A 15,710-nucleotide genomic window follows, 5' to 3' on the forward strand; every position below is an offset into this window, starting at 1 on the left:
TTTAAGGTATTACTGCAGAGTTGTGATCAGAGCAGGAAATGATCATCTGGGAAGTGAAAAATAAAGCAAGTGAAAAGTGTGGAGAATCATGCAAGGAAAAATAAGACTGATAAATTGGGCATCTGGAGTTAGAATGCAGACATACAGAGAAACACAAGGGTGCCAGGCCTTATTTATCAAGTAAAACCCAGGGCTGAACTTAGAGCAATCCACATCAGACTCCATAATGTAAGGCCCTTAAGGAGAGCTGATTCTATCATCCTAGGTTCATCTGTAGCTCAGTAATGTGTTTGACTGCTCTCAGGTTTGGCACCTCTATGTCTTCTCTTACCAGTTAGTTGGTTGAAACTGTAATGATACAAAACCTGAACAGGATGATCCTCACCAGGTCTCACGAAAATGCAGGTGGAATGTCAAATCACTCACAGGGAATACTAGCAGTTTATGAGAGCTATGTTTAGAATCTTGTAGCAAGGTGGAAGCTGCAGTTCCATATGAAATAAAAATAGTTGGCACTTTCAGGATTTTGACCATTCAACTGAAGGACATTCAAAACATCAACTGAGGCTGGGCGTGGTGGTTCACACCTGTAATCCTAACACTTTGGGAGGCTGAGGTGGGTGGATCATGAGGTCAGGAGATAAAGACCAGCCTGACCAATATGGTGAAACCCCATCTCTACAAAAATACAAAAATTAGCTGGTGTGGTGGCACACGCCTGTAGTTCTAGCTACTAGAGAGGCTGAGGCAGAAAAATTGCTTGAATCCAGGAGGTAGAGGTTGCAGTGAGCAAAGATTGCGCCACTACACTCCAGCCAGGGTGACTCCATCTAAAAAAAAAAGAAAGAAAGAAAGGAAAAGAAATTTCCGGCCAGGCACGGTGGCTCATGCCTATAATCCCAGCACTTTGAGAGGCCAAGGTGGGCGAAATCACCAGGTCAGGAGATCGAGACCATCCTGGTTAACACGGTGAAATCCCGTCTCCACTAAAAATACAAAAAATTAGCTGGGCGTGGTGGCGGGCACTTGTAGTCCCAGCTACTCGGGAGGCTGAGGCAGGTGAGTGGTGTGAGCCCAGGAGGTGGAGCTTGCAATGAGCTGAGATGGAGTCACTGCACTGCAGCCTGGGTGAGAGAGCGAGACTCCGTCTCAAAAAAAAAAAAAAAAAAATTTCCAAATACTACATAAATTAATAAATTAGAGGAGAAACACAGCTGCAGCTACTGCTGTGAGCAGTATGTGAGGCAGACCAGATAATAAGTAACATGACGGGATCTTAAGCCATGCCCTGTGTAGCACTAGCCAAGTGACCTAAGCAAAGTCCTTTCAGGTCTTCATTTCCTTACCGCTCATATAGTGTGGTACTTGCTTCATAATGGACGTTGGCAGGTCAGATATCTGCTCATAAAACATTTCCTACTGTCACTACTAATACAGATGGCAGGCACCTATCTCTCAGGCTGCAGTACAGTGGCACCATCATGGCCCACTGGAGCTATGAACACTAAGGCTCAAACAATCCTCCTGCCACAGCATCCCAAGTAGCTGGGACCTCACAGGTGAATACCACCACGCCTGGCTAATTTCTTTTTAAATTTTTTGTGGAGACAGGGTCTTGTTATAGTACCATATATCATTTGAACTAATTTTTGTTAATTTTCATTTTTTTGAGACAAAGTCTCACTCTGTTGACCAGGCTGGAGTGCACTGGCATGATCTTGGATCACTGCAACCTCCGCCTCCCAGTTTTAAGTGATTCTCCTGCCTCAGCCTTCTGAGTAGCTGGGATTGCAGGTGTGTGCCACCACGCCTAGCTAATTTTTGTATTTTTAGTAGAGATAGGGTTTCACCATGTTGGCCAGGCTGGTCTCAAACTCCCGACCTCAAGTGATCTGCCCACCTAGGCTTCCCAAAATGCTGGGATTAAAGGTGTGAGCCACCATGCCCAGCCCATTTGAACTAATTTTCACCCAAGTCTTGTTCTTGGCATTGGGTGTTACATTCAATTAAAGTATGCCACTTTCAAAAACATCTGATCTATCTCTCGGTTTTCCTCTCTGACCCTAAAATGCAAGGATTTTCTTCGCATATACTACCAAAAGAGGTGAAAAAGATGAGTAGAGTTGGTCTAATTTAACTGGTGATTATTTCAAATAAACTACTGTTTTTACTTAGTTACTAAAACTGTGTTCAGCCGGGTGCAATGGGTCACGCCTATAATCCCATTTATATAAGGGATCAAAAGCTATATAGCCCTTTATACCTGGGTTTCCTCCACTTTGAGGAGGAAATGACAGTACTGGAGAGAATGACAGTACTAAGCCACATAGAGTTGTTTTTGTTTTTTGAGATGGAGTCTTGTTCTGTCATCCAGGTTGGAGTACATGGTGCGATCTTGGCTCACTGCAACCTCCGCCTCCTGGGTTCAAGTAATTTTTCTGCCTCAGCCTTCTGAGTAGCTGGGATTAGAGGCACGTGCCACCATGCCCGGCTGAATTTTGTATTTTTAGTAGACAGGGGGTTTCACCATATTGGTCAGGCTGGTCTTGAACTCCTGACCTCGTGATCTGCCAGGCTTGGCCTCCCAAAGTGCTGGGATTACAGGTATGAGCCACCGTGCCCAGCCATAGAGTTGTTTTAAGCCATAGAGCCATAGGGTTAACAAACAAAGAGCTTATTATTGAGCTTGGCTTATAATAAGCACTATATTACTGTTAGCTGTTTTTTAACACACTAAGTTTTAAAATTGTGATAAAATATGCATCAAATACAATTTATCATTTTAACAATTTTTAAGTATAGAGTTTAATGGCATTAAGAAGATAAAGGGACTGGCGCGATGGCTCACGCCTGCAATCCCAGCACTTTGGGAGGCCGAGGCAGGCGGATCACCTGAGGTGGGGAGTTCAAGACCAGCCTGACCAACAGGGAGAAACCCCGTCTCTACTAAAAATACAAAATTAGCCAGGGTTGGTGGTGCGTGCCTGTAATCTCAGCTACTAGGGAGGCTGAGGCTGAGACTGAGGCTGAGGCAGGAGAATCGCTTGAACTGGGAGGCGAAGGTTGCGGTGAGCCAAGATCACACCATTGCACTCCAGCCTAGGCAACAAGAGTGAAACTCCGTCTCAAAAAAAAAAAGAATATTAGGAGTCTGGCTGCCCAACACGGTGAAACTCGTCTCTATTACAAAAACAAAAATTAGCTGGGCGTGGTGGTACACATCTGCAGTCCTAGCTACTCAGGAGGATGAGGCAAGAGAATCCTTAAGGCCAGGCGCAGTGGCTCAAGCCTGTAATCCCAGCACTTTGGGAGGCCGAGACGGGTGGATCACGAGGTCAGGAGATCGAGACCATCCTGGTCTACACGGTGAAACCCCATCTCTACTAAAAAATACAAAAAACTAGCCAGGCGAGATGGCGGGCGCCTGTAGTCCCAGCTACTCGGGAGGCTGAGGCAGGAGAATGGCGGGAACCCGGGAGGCGGAGCTTGCAGTGAGCCGAGATCGTGCCACTGCACTCCAGCCTGGGCTACAGAGCAAGACTCCATCTCAAAAAAAAAAAAAAAAAAAAAAAAAGAGAATCCTTGAACCCAGGAGGCAGAGGGTGCAGTGAGCTGAGATCTCCCCATTGTACTCCAGCATGGGTGACAGACCAAGACTCCATTTCAAAAACAAAACAAAAACCCAAAAACAAGAATATAAGGGATCTTCAAAAAGTTCATGGAAAATGAATGTTATGAAATAATAATGCATGGATTTCAAAAAAAAATTTTTTTTGCACCAAAATAAACTCATACTAACTTGTTATGTCTCAACAGGATCTAGTATGAGGCACTGAAAATGTTTGAAAAGTTTGAGGGCTGGGGCAGGAAGACTGCTTGAGTCCAGGAGTTTGAGACCAGCCTGGGCAACACAGCAAGACCCAAAAGATTTAAAAAGAAATTAGCCAGCCATGGTGGTGCACACCTATGGTCCCAGCTACTTGGGAAGCTGAGGCAAGAGGACTGCTTGAGCCTCAGTGCTCTCATAGAACAAAGTGAGCCATGATGGTGCCACTGCACTCCAGCCTCAGTGACAGAGTGAGACTGGTCTCTCAAAAAAGTTGTGAAGAGACCGGGCACGGTGGCTCACGCCTGTAATCCCAGCACTTTGGGAGGCCGAGGTGGGTGGTTCACCTGAGGTCAAGGAGTTTAAGACCAGCCTGGCCAACATAGTGAAACCCCATCTCTACTAAAAAAAAAAATAATAATAAAATAAAATAAAATAAAATAAAATTAGCTGGGTGTGGTGGCGGGTGCCTGTAATCCCAGATACTAGGGAGACGGAGGCAGGAGGTAGAGGTTGCAGTGAGCTGAGATCGTGCCATTGCACTCCAGCCTGGGCAACAAGAGTGAAACTCCGACTCAAAAAAAAAAAAACAAACAAAAAACAAAAATGTTTGAAGAGAGTCCCTATCAGAGCAATAGGAATTCTGCTAAAATTGAAGCAAGAAAAGCATCAAATGTCTGGTGAAGCTTGGGTAGAAGAATGGTGAAATCACTGATGCTTTAGGAAAAGTTTATGGGACAATGCCCCAAATAAATCGGTAGCTTAAAACTGGTAAATTTTGTGTATGTGTGTATGTGACAGGGTATCCTCTGTCAACCAGGCTAGGGTGTAGTGAGGAGTGGCATGATCATGGCTCACTGTAGCCTTGACCTCCCAGGCTCAGGTGATCCTCTTACCTCAGCCTCTGAAGTAGCCAGGACTATAGGCACACACCAGACACCTGGCTAATTTTTCTTTTTTTTTTTTTGTAGATATGGGGTTTTGCCATATCGCCCAGGCTGGTCTCAAACTCCTAGGCTCCAGTGATCTGCCAGCCTCAGCCTCCCAAAGTGGTAGGATTATAGGCATGAACCATGATGCCCAGCTGGATAAACTGTTTCAGGAAAGGTTGAGACTATGTTGAACATCATGCCCTCCACATTAATTTATGAGGAAAAAAATTCATCTTGTTTTTGCCAATTCAAGAGGACTGACAAAAGCAGAAACAATAGTCAACACTGTGGTCATTTCAATTGGTTCAGTTTACAAAATTCTGACTGAAAAATTAAAATTGAGCAAGCTTTCTACTCAATGGCTGTTAAAACCCTTTGCACCTAGATCAGCTGTAGACAACAGCAGAGCTTTTGATGGAAAGTCTAGACAAGTAGGATCAAGATCCTAAAGCAGTTCTTCAAAGAACTGCAATGGGAACTGAAACATGACTTTACCAGTACAATCCTGAAGACAAAGCACAATCAAAGCAATTTAGCAGGGCATGATAGCATGTGTCTGTAGTCCCAGCTACTAGGGAGGTTGAGGCTACAGTGAGGCAAGACCACGCCACTGCACTCTAGCCTGGGCAACAGAGTCAGATATTGTCTCAGAAAAAAAGGGTGCTAAGAGGTGAAAGTGGTCAAGTGATCCAGTGAAAGGAAAAGTAGACTGGTCAAGAGTAAAGGTCATGGCAACAGTTTTTTGGGATGCTCAAGGCATTTTGCTTGTTGAGTTTTTGGAAAGCCAACAAATGATAACATCTGATTATGAGTGTTCGATCAAAGTCAAAGCTTTAGCAGAAAAATGCCTGGGAAAGCTTCACCAGAGTCCTCCTCCACCATGACAACGCTCTTGCTCACTCCTCTCATCAGACAAGGGCAAGTCTGCAAGAGTTCCCATGGGAAATCATTAGGCATCCCACTTACAGTACTGATTTGGCTCCTTCTGACTTCTTTTTGCTTCTTAATCTTAAAAAAATCTTTAAAGAGTACCAATTTCTTTTGGTCAATAATGAAAAAAACAGTTTGAAATGGTTAAACTCCCAGGACGCTCAGTTCTTTGGGGATGGACTAAATGGCTTTTATCATTGCTTACAAAAGTGTCTTGAGGTTGATGGAGCTTATGTTGAGAAATAAAGTTTATATTTTTATCTCTTAACTCCACTTTTCCATGACCTTTCTGAAGTGGTCAATTATTTATATTATGTACAATCTTTATCACCATCCATCTCTATAACTTTTTCACCTTCCCCAGCTGATACTCCATCCCCATTAAACACTAAAGCCTATTCCTACTACCCTCAGTCTCAGGCTCAGGCAATCCTCCCACCTCAGTCCCCTGAGTACAGGTACACAACATCATGCCTAATTTTGTATTTTTGAGATGGAGTCTCACTCTGTCGTCCAGACTGGAGTGCAGTGGCACAATCTCTGCTCACTGCAACCTCTACCTCCCGGGTAGCTGAGATTATAGGGGTATGCCACCACATCTGGCTAATTTTTTGTATTTTTAGTGCAGACAGGCTTTCACCACATTGGTCAGGCTGATCTTGAACTCCTGACCTTAAATGATCTGCCCACCTTGGCTTGGCCTCCCCAAGTGCTGGGATTATAGGTGTGAGCCACCGTACCTGGCCATAAACATTGTCACTGAGACCAGAAAACCATCACAGAATACCGTATTCTGAATGACACACTGCCCATTGATCTACTACTGGCATATTTAAGATCTCTAATGTGCCTTTTCACTCTGTAAAGAGAAGGCCAAATGCCGTTTGATGATACTGGGGCACATAGTGTAGCTAAAAGCAAAGCAATGGATTTTACAATGCTGTAAATGAGAGAAGGTCTAATTGCTACTGAAAAAGTTTTCAGGGTTCAAGTATGTATCTGGTTTTTTTTTTTTTTTTTTTTGAGACAGAGTCTCACTCTGTCGCCCAGGCTGGAGTGTAGTGGCCAGATCTTGGCTCACTGCAACGTCTGCCTCCCAGGTTCAAGCAATTCTCCTGACTCAGCCTCCCGAGTAGCTGGGACTACAGGTGCGTACCACCATGCCCGGCTAATTTTTGTATTTTTAGTAGAAACGGGGTTTCTCCATGTTGGCCAGGCTGGTCTCAAACTCCTGACCTCAGATGATTCACCCGCCTTGGCCTCCCAAAGTGCTGCAATTGCAGGCATGAGCCACTGCACCCGGCCTCAAGTATGTATCTGTACATTTTAGTTAGATGGTACAGCGACAGCGAATGGTAGGTAAGGTCAGGTGGCTTAGGTAACCTGTGTGTGATGATTAGTACTTTTTGTGTGTAGGTGAAGAAAAGGACAGATCTCTTGAAACTGTTTAGAGAATTCTGGCAATCTCCAGGGAAACATTCAACTTCTGTATAACTGAAAAATGTATGTTAAGGGGTAAGGAAACTAGAATTCAAAACAGTAACGATAACAGTTGGGCATTTATTTTGTAATAGCCCTTTTGCTAGGTGCTTTCTTTATATCTACTGATCCATTTAATTCTTAGAGGAACCCGTTAAGATACATACTGTCATATTAATGAAAAAGGGAGGCAGAGGTTCAATAAAGGTCCAGGTTTGAGAAGAAAGTCATGTAAAATTTGCCCCTAATATTGGCTTTCATTACTACACTTACTAGCTAATAGAAACAGAAGTGAGTAGGAGAAACACACTAGTACTCAGATCAGGTTTGAGCCTTCTGGATCAGATGCCATGAGAGGATGTGAAAGGTTGCCAAGAGGGCACTTAGATGATGTAGAAATTTAATAGTTCAAAATTTCAGAATTTCATAAATGCTTATTTTTTTTTTTTTTTTTGAGATTGGGAGTCTCACTCTGGTTGCCCCCCAGGCGTGGAGTGGCAATGGCGCAGTCTCTGCTCACTGGGCAAACCTCTTGGCCTTCCCTGGGCCAAGCGATTCTCCTGCCCTAGCCTCCTGGGTAGCTAAAAATTACAAGGGTGCCCGCATGCCCATGACGCAATCCAGGTTTTTTTTATTGGTTAGTAAAGATGTTTGCACCCAGTTGGCCAGGTTGGTCGTCAAACTTCCTTGACCTCAGTGAATTGGCCGTGCCTCAAGCCTCCCAAAGTGTGATTACAGGTGTGAGCCACCGGGGCCCAGCTCATAAATGACAATATTTTAAATGTTTTTATACACATGCTTCAGTGACTTTTTTTTTTTTTTTTTTTTTTTTTTTTTTTTTTTTTTTTTTTTTTTTTTTTTGTTTGAGACAGAGTCTCCTTCTGTTGCCCAGGCTGGAGTGCAGTGTCACAATCTTGGCTCACTGCAACCTCTGCCTCCTGGGTTCAAGTGATTCTCCTGCCTCAGCCTCCCAAGTAGCTGGGATTACAGGCACGCATCACCACACCTGGCTAACTTTCTGCATTTTCTTTCTTTCTTTTTTTTTTTTTTAATTTTAGTAGAGATGGGGTTTCACCACGTTGATTAGGCTGGTCTTGAACTCCTGACCTCAGGTGATCCACCTAGGCTTCCCAAAGTGCCGGGATTACAGGCATGAGCCACTGCGCCCGGCCTGACATTGAGTTTTATAAAAATAATGAAGCAGGATAGTGGGGGTATCCTGAGCTGATCAAATCTGGGACTCTTCCCTAGAAGAAACTCAAATACCTGCAGTCTAATTTCAGGGGTAAATGAGTTAGGTATGTAAGGAAAAAATGAGGAAGAGTTAAGTTCTAAGGCCAAGGTGAAAGGAGCCACCTTCTAGATTTCCAAAAGGAAAAGTCTGAAATCTCAGCCCAAGAATGATCAAAGATGAACAGTTTGGTAAGCCGTTTCTCTGAGCAAGGTAGGGAAGATGTAAGTTGTTGACCTGTGTTAGAATTAATGAAGAATTAAAGAGTGGGGCCTATTACCTATTGACATTTCATGACTGTTTTCTCCATTATGGGAAATTGTATCCAAAAGGCAGCCCTTACTTTATGTCAACCTCTGCAACCACTTGAAAGGCACTAAGCGAAAGAAATACTTGTCTTGTTAATGAAAATAGAAATATCAAAATACCATATACTAAAAAAAATTACACAAAGAAGAAAAGATTTTTCTTCAAATTCGTGCCTTAAAACTGGAGGTTATGAGATAATAGCAGATGCTATTATAAACTGACCCAGGAAAACCAGATACAGGTTTCACTCTCAAATGCTTAGGTGTTGAGGTGACTGGCACTAAGGATATACTACGTATAAAACAGAACGTATAAATTCCTACTTCAGGAAGAATGGCATACATTACCTTTGTAAGTCAATTTGTCTTTCTGCTGGTGCTGCCTTTTTGGCTAAATCTTGCAGTTTGGGTGCTTTGGCATTACCTGCTTCCAAACCCCCAGGGCTCTCCTGACCCACTGCGGCTCTCTTCCTTCCCTTGTTAACAGGTTTATTTAGATCATCATTTTTGGTTGCATTGCCCTGAGATTCAGACTTGGGTCGACGTCCTCTCCTGGGTTTGGAAGGGGCAGGCGGTCCCGATTCATCTACTTTCTCATCTGTTTTTTGTTGGATATTCTCTGCACCAGCTGCTGTTACTGTTCTTTTCTTTCCTCGGTCACTGCTGATGTTGCCCTGGGTAGCCTGATCAGAATTAATTTCCTAAAAAAGCACAAAACAATTCCATAAACACAAATTCCTTAAATATTAATGATCTCTATTAGAAAAGAGTGTTTTGAAAGTATTTTAAAGGAGTCTGGATTCAAGGGCTTCCAGTTAACTGCTTACATCACATTAGGAAAGTAAGCTCCTTGAGGAGAGTGACTGTGTCTGGTCCCTACCATGGTGAATAGCATATATAATGTGCTCGATAAATGCTCACTAAAAAGCAGAGGCTGGGAACAGTGGTTCGCACCTGTAATCGCAGCACTTTGGGAGGCTAAAGTGGGAGGATCGCTTGAGCCCAGGAGTTCCAAACAATCCTCGACAACATAGTGAGATCCTATCTCTACAAATAATTTAAAAAATCAGCTGGGCATGGTGGCTCATGCCTGTAGTCCCAGCTACTTAGGAGACTGAGGTGGGAGGATTGCTTAAGCCTGGGAGGCTGAGGTTACAGTAAGCAGAGATTATGCCACTGGACTTCAGCCTGGGTGACAAAGGGAGATCTTATCTCAAAATAATAATTGCAGGCCTGGCACGGTGGCTCACACCTGTAATCACAGCATGTTGGGAGGCCGAGGAGGGCGGATCACCTGAGGCTGGGAGTTCAAGATCAGCCTGACCAACACGGAGAAACTCCGTCTCTACTAAAAATACAAAATTAGCCAGGCGTGGTGGCCTATGCCTGTAATCCCAGCTACTCGGGAGGCTGAGGCAGGAGAATAGCTTGAACCTGGGAGGCGGAGGTTACAGTGAGCCGAGATTGCACCATTGCACTACAGCCTGGGCAACAAGAGTGAAACGCTGTCTCAGGGGGGCAAAAAATTGCAATAATAAAAATATAAAGCACAAATAGTACTTGAAAAATAAAATTTACTTGGTTTTGTTGTTATACTCCATCCAAATGAAAGGTGCTTCTTACTGATGATATGTACTAAATGTCACTTCTTAAAAGAAGAGTATTTTCAGAATTCTACATGCTATTCATGTTTTCTTTGTCTATGAGTACATCTAAGTATAATAATCTTTGTAGTTCTGTAATGTGAAGTTCTTTAACTTTTCATCTCATTTCAGTTGCAATGAGCTGAGATCATGCCACTGCCCTCCAGCCTGAGTGACAGAGAAAGACTGTCTCAAACAAAACAAAACACAGAAATTATTATTTTAATTGACATAATTCTAACTGATTAAAGAGAAAGAGAGTAATACAATCATCGAAAGAATTAGATTAAATCTTTTTAATTAACTAATTTCCATTTTCCCCAGAAATATTCCAGAAAGACAAGGGAAAATAAATGACAAATCTTCCATGTTTCAAAAAATTAGTTCAAAGAAAATTCCCAGGAGTAACAACTAAGTGAGAAACCCACAAATCAGTGATTTTATTAGAGTTTCCTTTTTTTTTTTTTTTTTTGAGATAGGACCTCGCTCTGGTTGCCCAGGCTGGAGTGCAGTGGCGCAATCTCAGCTCACTGTAGCTAAAGTCATTCTCCCACCTCAGCCTCCCTAGCAGCTAGGACTACAGGCAGATACCACCATGCTCAGTGAATTTTTCTATTTTTAGTAGAGATGGCGTTTCACCCAGTTGCCCAGGTTGTTCTCAAACCCCTGGACTCAAGCAATTCACCTGCCTCAGCCTCGCAGAGTGTTGGGATTATAGGCGTGAGCTACCGTGCCCAGCCTGAAGTCTCCTTTAATGTGAAGCCTCACTTTAGTGAACAGATAATCCATGAAAGGACAAGAGTAAGATGGCTTGCAGGAACTGAACTGTGAAAACAATACATAACGGATCAGAGAAGAAATATGCAAAGTCATCTTCGGGAATGATGGCGACTGCTGGACATAACGGAATGGATCAAAAACACGACCAAATATTGGTCTAAACACGATCAGCGTTTTAACCTGGAGTAGGAACCACTTGTTCAACTGAAAGTTTAATAGGTGTGGGGGTTCTTGGGCATAGATTGAGGAACAAAACAGGTATGGTTCTTCATATAGGTTAGTACGGTAGGTAACTGATTTTTAAAAAGGTAAATACTTAAGCACAAACCTGTGTGCTAACAGGGTAAAGAAGCTGAGTTAGATGAGACAAGGATAACAAGTTTAAAATGGGCAAAATATGAACAGGCAATTTACAGAACAGCACATCAAATGGTCAGTAAACATACTGGCAGTCAGAGAAATGCAAATTAAAGTAGCAGGGCATTAGATCTGGTAAGCGGAGATAGAAAAAAATTCAAATGAACCGTAAAACATGTTGTTGTTGGTATATAGAGAAGAAAGTACTCTCATACCCTGCTGCTAGAAATGTCAAGTGTTCCAATCTCTCACGAAACCAATATGGAAATATCTAAAAGCTCTAATGCATTTATCCTTTGACCCACTAATACTACTCTGAGATATTCAGCCCACAAAAATAAAAGCACCAGTAAGTGTGCTTCTGTATGTATATATACATATATATGTCTTTTTTTTTTTTTGGTGATGGAGTTTCACTCTTGTCATCCAGGCTGGAATGTGGTGGCATAATCCTGGCTCACTGCAACCTCCATCTCCCAGGTTCAAGCAATTCTCCTGCCTCAGCCTTATGAGCAGCTGGGATAATAGGAGCATGTCACTATGCCCAGCTAATTTTTTGTATTTTCAGTAGATACTGGGTTTCACCATATTGGGCAGGCTGGTCTCTAACTCCTGACCTCGTGATCTGCCTGCTTCAGCCTCCCAAAGTGCTGGGATTACAGGCGTAAGCCACTGCACTCGGCTGCTTGTGTGTATATTTTATTATTTTACACACAATAAGTTTATAAACAATATTTATTGTGACATTATAGTAGAAAAAAAGGGAAAGTATATGTGTATACAAATGTGAAAATAAGATTAAACTGTTGAAAAAGAAAAAAAGAGGGCCGGGTGCAGTGGCTCATGCCTGTAATCACAGCACTTTGGGAGGCTGAGGGAGGCAGATCACCTGAGGTCAGGAGTTTGAGACCAGCCTGGCCAACATAGTGAAACCTTGTCTCTACTAAAAATACAAAAATTAGCCGGGTGTGGTGGCAGGTGCCTGTAATCCCAGCTACTCGGGAGTCTAAGGCAGGAGAATCGCTTGAACCTGTGAGGTGGAGGCCACAGTGAGCTGAGATCATGCCATTGCACTCCAGCCGACAACAAAGTGAGACTCTGTCTCAGAAAAAAAAAAAAAAGAAAAGAAAGTTGAAGTAAGGGTTTGGAGCAATATAATATTACAGATCAAGCTGAAAGGAAGGTTTGGATATAACAGAAATTAGAATTTAAATTTCCAATTTCAAAATTACATAGACTTTTAGGAAAAGGCCATAAAGGTAACAGATTGCTGGTTGTACTAGATAAACACTTAGGCCTTTGCAAATGTACCACCCTTCAGTAAGTATTGTAAGTATATGATGTAACTCAATGTCTATGGCAATATGCATTTTTTTGTATGTAAGTTTGTTTAAGTCAAGACTGCTTAACTTTACACAAGGATCCCACAATATTCTAATCTATTGGTATCTGGGTTCTAAGAATTTTGATAGTAAGAGGTAACTTGTTACCTGAATCCATTGACATGCTGTGTTTCAAACACTAAGCAAAAAGAGTTTAGATAGCAAGAGATTGATCTAAAAATGTAACCTTGGGTGGGCATGGTGGCTCATGGCTGTAATCCTAGCACTTTGGGAGGCCGAGGTGGGTGGATCATGGGGTCAGGAGTTCAAGACCAGACTGGTCAAGATGGTGAAACAACATCTCTACTAACAATACAAAAATCAGTCGGGCACGGTGGCAGATGCCTATAATCCAGCTACTTGGGAGGCTGAGGCAGGAGAACCGTTTGAACCCAGGAGGCGGAGGTTGCAGTAAGCTGAGATCGTGCCACTGCACTTTAGCCTGGGCGACAGAGCAAGACTCCATCTCAGAAAGTATCCACATGTAGCTGAGTTCAGAAAATGAGAGTTTGGATAGGAAAAGTTAAGCTACTGTGGTGTAATCGCATAATCCTAGTATATTTCATGTACGCAAGGGTAATACCTAAAATATTTGATGACCACCGTAAGTATATGGCGAGCAATAAAAAGATAAGCACTTCAAGAATATGATCCTGGGTGGCAGGGGAGGGGGAAATACTTAATAGTATTTTCAAACCATTCTTACTGAGATAAATTACCAATTTCATAACAGTTGAGTCAGACGCGGCTCATGCCTGTAATCCCAGCACTTTGGGAGGCCGAGGTGGGTGAATCATGAGGTCAGGAGTTCGAGACCAGCCTGGCCAACACAGTGAAACCCCGTCTCCACTAAAAACACAAAAATTAGCTGGGAACGGTGGTGTGCACATGTAATCCCAGCTACTCAGGAGGCTGAGGCAGGAGAATTGCTTGAACCCGGGAAGTGGAGGTTGCAGTGAGCAGAGATTGTGCCACTGCACTCCAGCCTGGGTGACAGAGTGAGACTCCGTCTCAAAAAACAAAACAAAACAAAAACAACTGAAGACCAGAGAAGTCAAGCAACCTGCTCTAGTCAACACACAGCCAGTGAGTAGCAGAAAAGAGAGGTACAAGTCAGATCTGTGTGATGCTCCTATCAATTATGCACCACTTCTTTCTCTCCTGCCAAAAAATTAAGAAATTGGGTTGGGCATGTGAGATCCAGTTTCAAAACAAAACAAAATTGGGTGGTATAGTTTAAAGATCAACAAAAAAGTCAAGCACGGCTCACGCCTGTAATCTCAGCACTTTGGGAGGCTGAGGCGGGCAGATCACCTGAGGTCAGGCATTCAAGACCAGCCTGGAGTGGCGTGATCTCAGCTCACTGCAACCTCCACCTTAGAGGTTCAAGCAATTCTCCTTCCTTGGCCTCCTGAGTAGATGGGATTAAAGGTGCATACCACCACACCCAGCTAACTTTTGTATTTTTAGTAGAGATGAGGTTTCACCATGTTGGTCAGGCTGGTCTGAACTACTGACCTCAGGCGATCTACCTGCCTTGGCCTCCCAATGTGTTGGGATTACAGGTGTGAACCACTGCGCCTGGTCTTTTTTTTCTTTTTTTTTTGAGACAGGGTCTCACCCTGTTGCCCAGGCTGAAGAGCAGTGAGTGGTGCAATCTCGGTTCACTGCAACCTCTGCCTCCCGGGTTCAAGTGCCTTAGCCTCCTGAGTAGCTTGGACTGCAGACAAGTAATTTTTTGCACTTTTAGCAGAGACAGGGTTTTACTTCAAGTGATCCACCAAGTCTCACTCTTGTCACCCAGGCTGGAGTGCAATGGCATGATGTTGGCTCACTGCAACCTCCACCTCGAGGGTTCGAGTAATTCTCCTGTCTCAGCCTCCCGAGTAGCTGGGATTACAGGAGTGCGCCACCACGCCTGGCTAATATTTTGTATTTTTAGTACAGACGGGGTTTCACCATGTTGGCCAGGCTGGTCTTGAACTCCTGACCTCAAGTGATCCACCCACCTCTGCCTCCCAAAGTGCTAGGATTACAGGTGTAAGCTACCGCACCCAGCCAAGATGAACTTTTAAAAACACAGTAGAAACAAAGTAAAGGGTTGATCACTGGTAGGAATCAGTAAACTTTTGAAAGATTTCAAAACTCTCAATTCCTTTTTTTTTTTTTTTTTTTGAGGTAGAGTCTTGCCTCCTGGGTTCAAGCAAGTCTCCTGCCTCAGCCTCCCGAGTAGCTGGGATTACAGGTGCCTGCCACTACGCCCGGTTAATTTTTTTACTTATAGAGACGGGGTTTCGCCATGTTGGCCAGGTTGGTCTTAAACTACTGACCTCATGATCTGCCCACCTCAGCCTTCCAAAGTGCTGGGATTATAGGCATGAGCCAACGTGCCGGGCCTCAATTCCTATTCTTTAAAAGAGTTGAAATGGGTAGTATAGGAAAAGAATACCATTATGGGTGACCACGTTAATTTTTTTTTTTTTTTTGGAGGCAGAGTCTCTGTCACCCAGGCTGGAGTGCAATGGCGTTATCTTGGCTCACTGCAACCTTTGCCTCCTGGGCTCAAGAGATTTTCCTGCCTCAGCCTCCCGAGTAGCTGGGATTTCACTGCTGACCACCATGTCCCGGTAATTTTTTTTTTTTTTTTTTAGTAGAGATGAGGTTTCACCATGTTGGCCAGGCTGGTCTTCAACTCCCGACCTCAGGTGATTTGTCTTCCTTGGCCTCCCAAAGTGTTGAGATTACAGGTGTAAGTCACTGTGCCCAGCCAGACCACATAAATTCTTATAAAATAAAGTGGATGGAGGTAAGCCCAATCATTTTTGGAAAGTGTAACAAAGTA

The 15,710-nt window shown here is 43.4% G+C and overlaps 1 protein-coding gene across 1 annotated transcript in view; it reads right to left on the minus strand.

Annotated features, from left to right (window-relative positions):
• Positions 1-9,050: 9,050 nt before the first annotated feature.
• Positions 9,051-15,710, minus strand: part of PDS5A (PDS5 cohesin associated factor A) — a 156,311-nt gene continuing 149,651 nt past the window's right edge. Inside the window, exon 31 of the mRNA XM_017854266.1 lies at positions 9,051-9,407. Coding sequence (XP_017709755.1) covers positions 9,051-9,407 — 357 coding nt within the window. The remainder of the gene's footprint in view (positions 9,408-15,710) is intronic.

This window comes from Rhinopithecus bieti, unplaced genomic scaffold (genome assembly GCF_001698545.2).
Source record: "Rhinopithecus bieti isolate Rb0 unplaced genomic scaffold, ASM169854v2 scaffold_2339, whole genome shotgun sequence".
Classification (NCBI taxonomy): domain Eukaryota; kingdom Metazoa; phylum Chordata; class Mammalia; order Primates; family Cercopithecidae; genus Rhinopithecus; species Rhinopithecus bieti.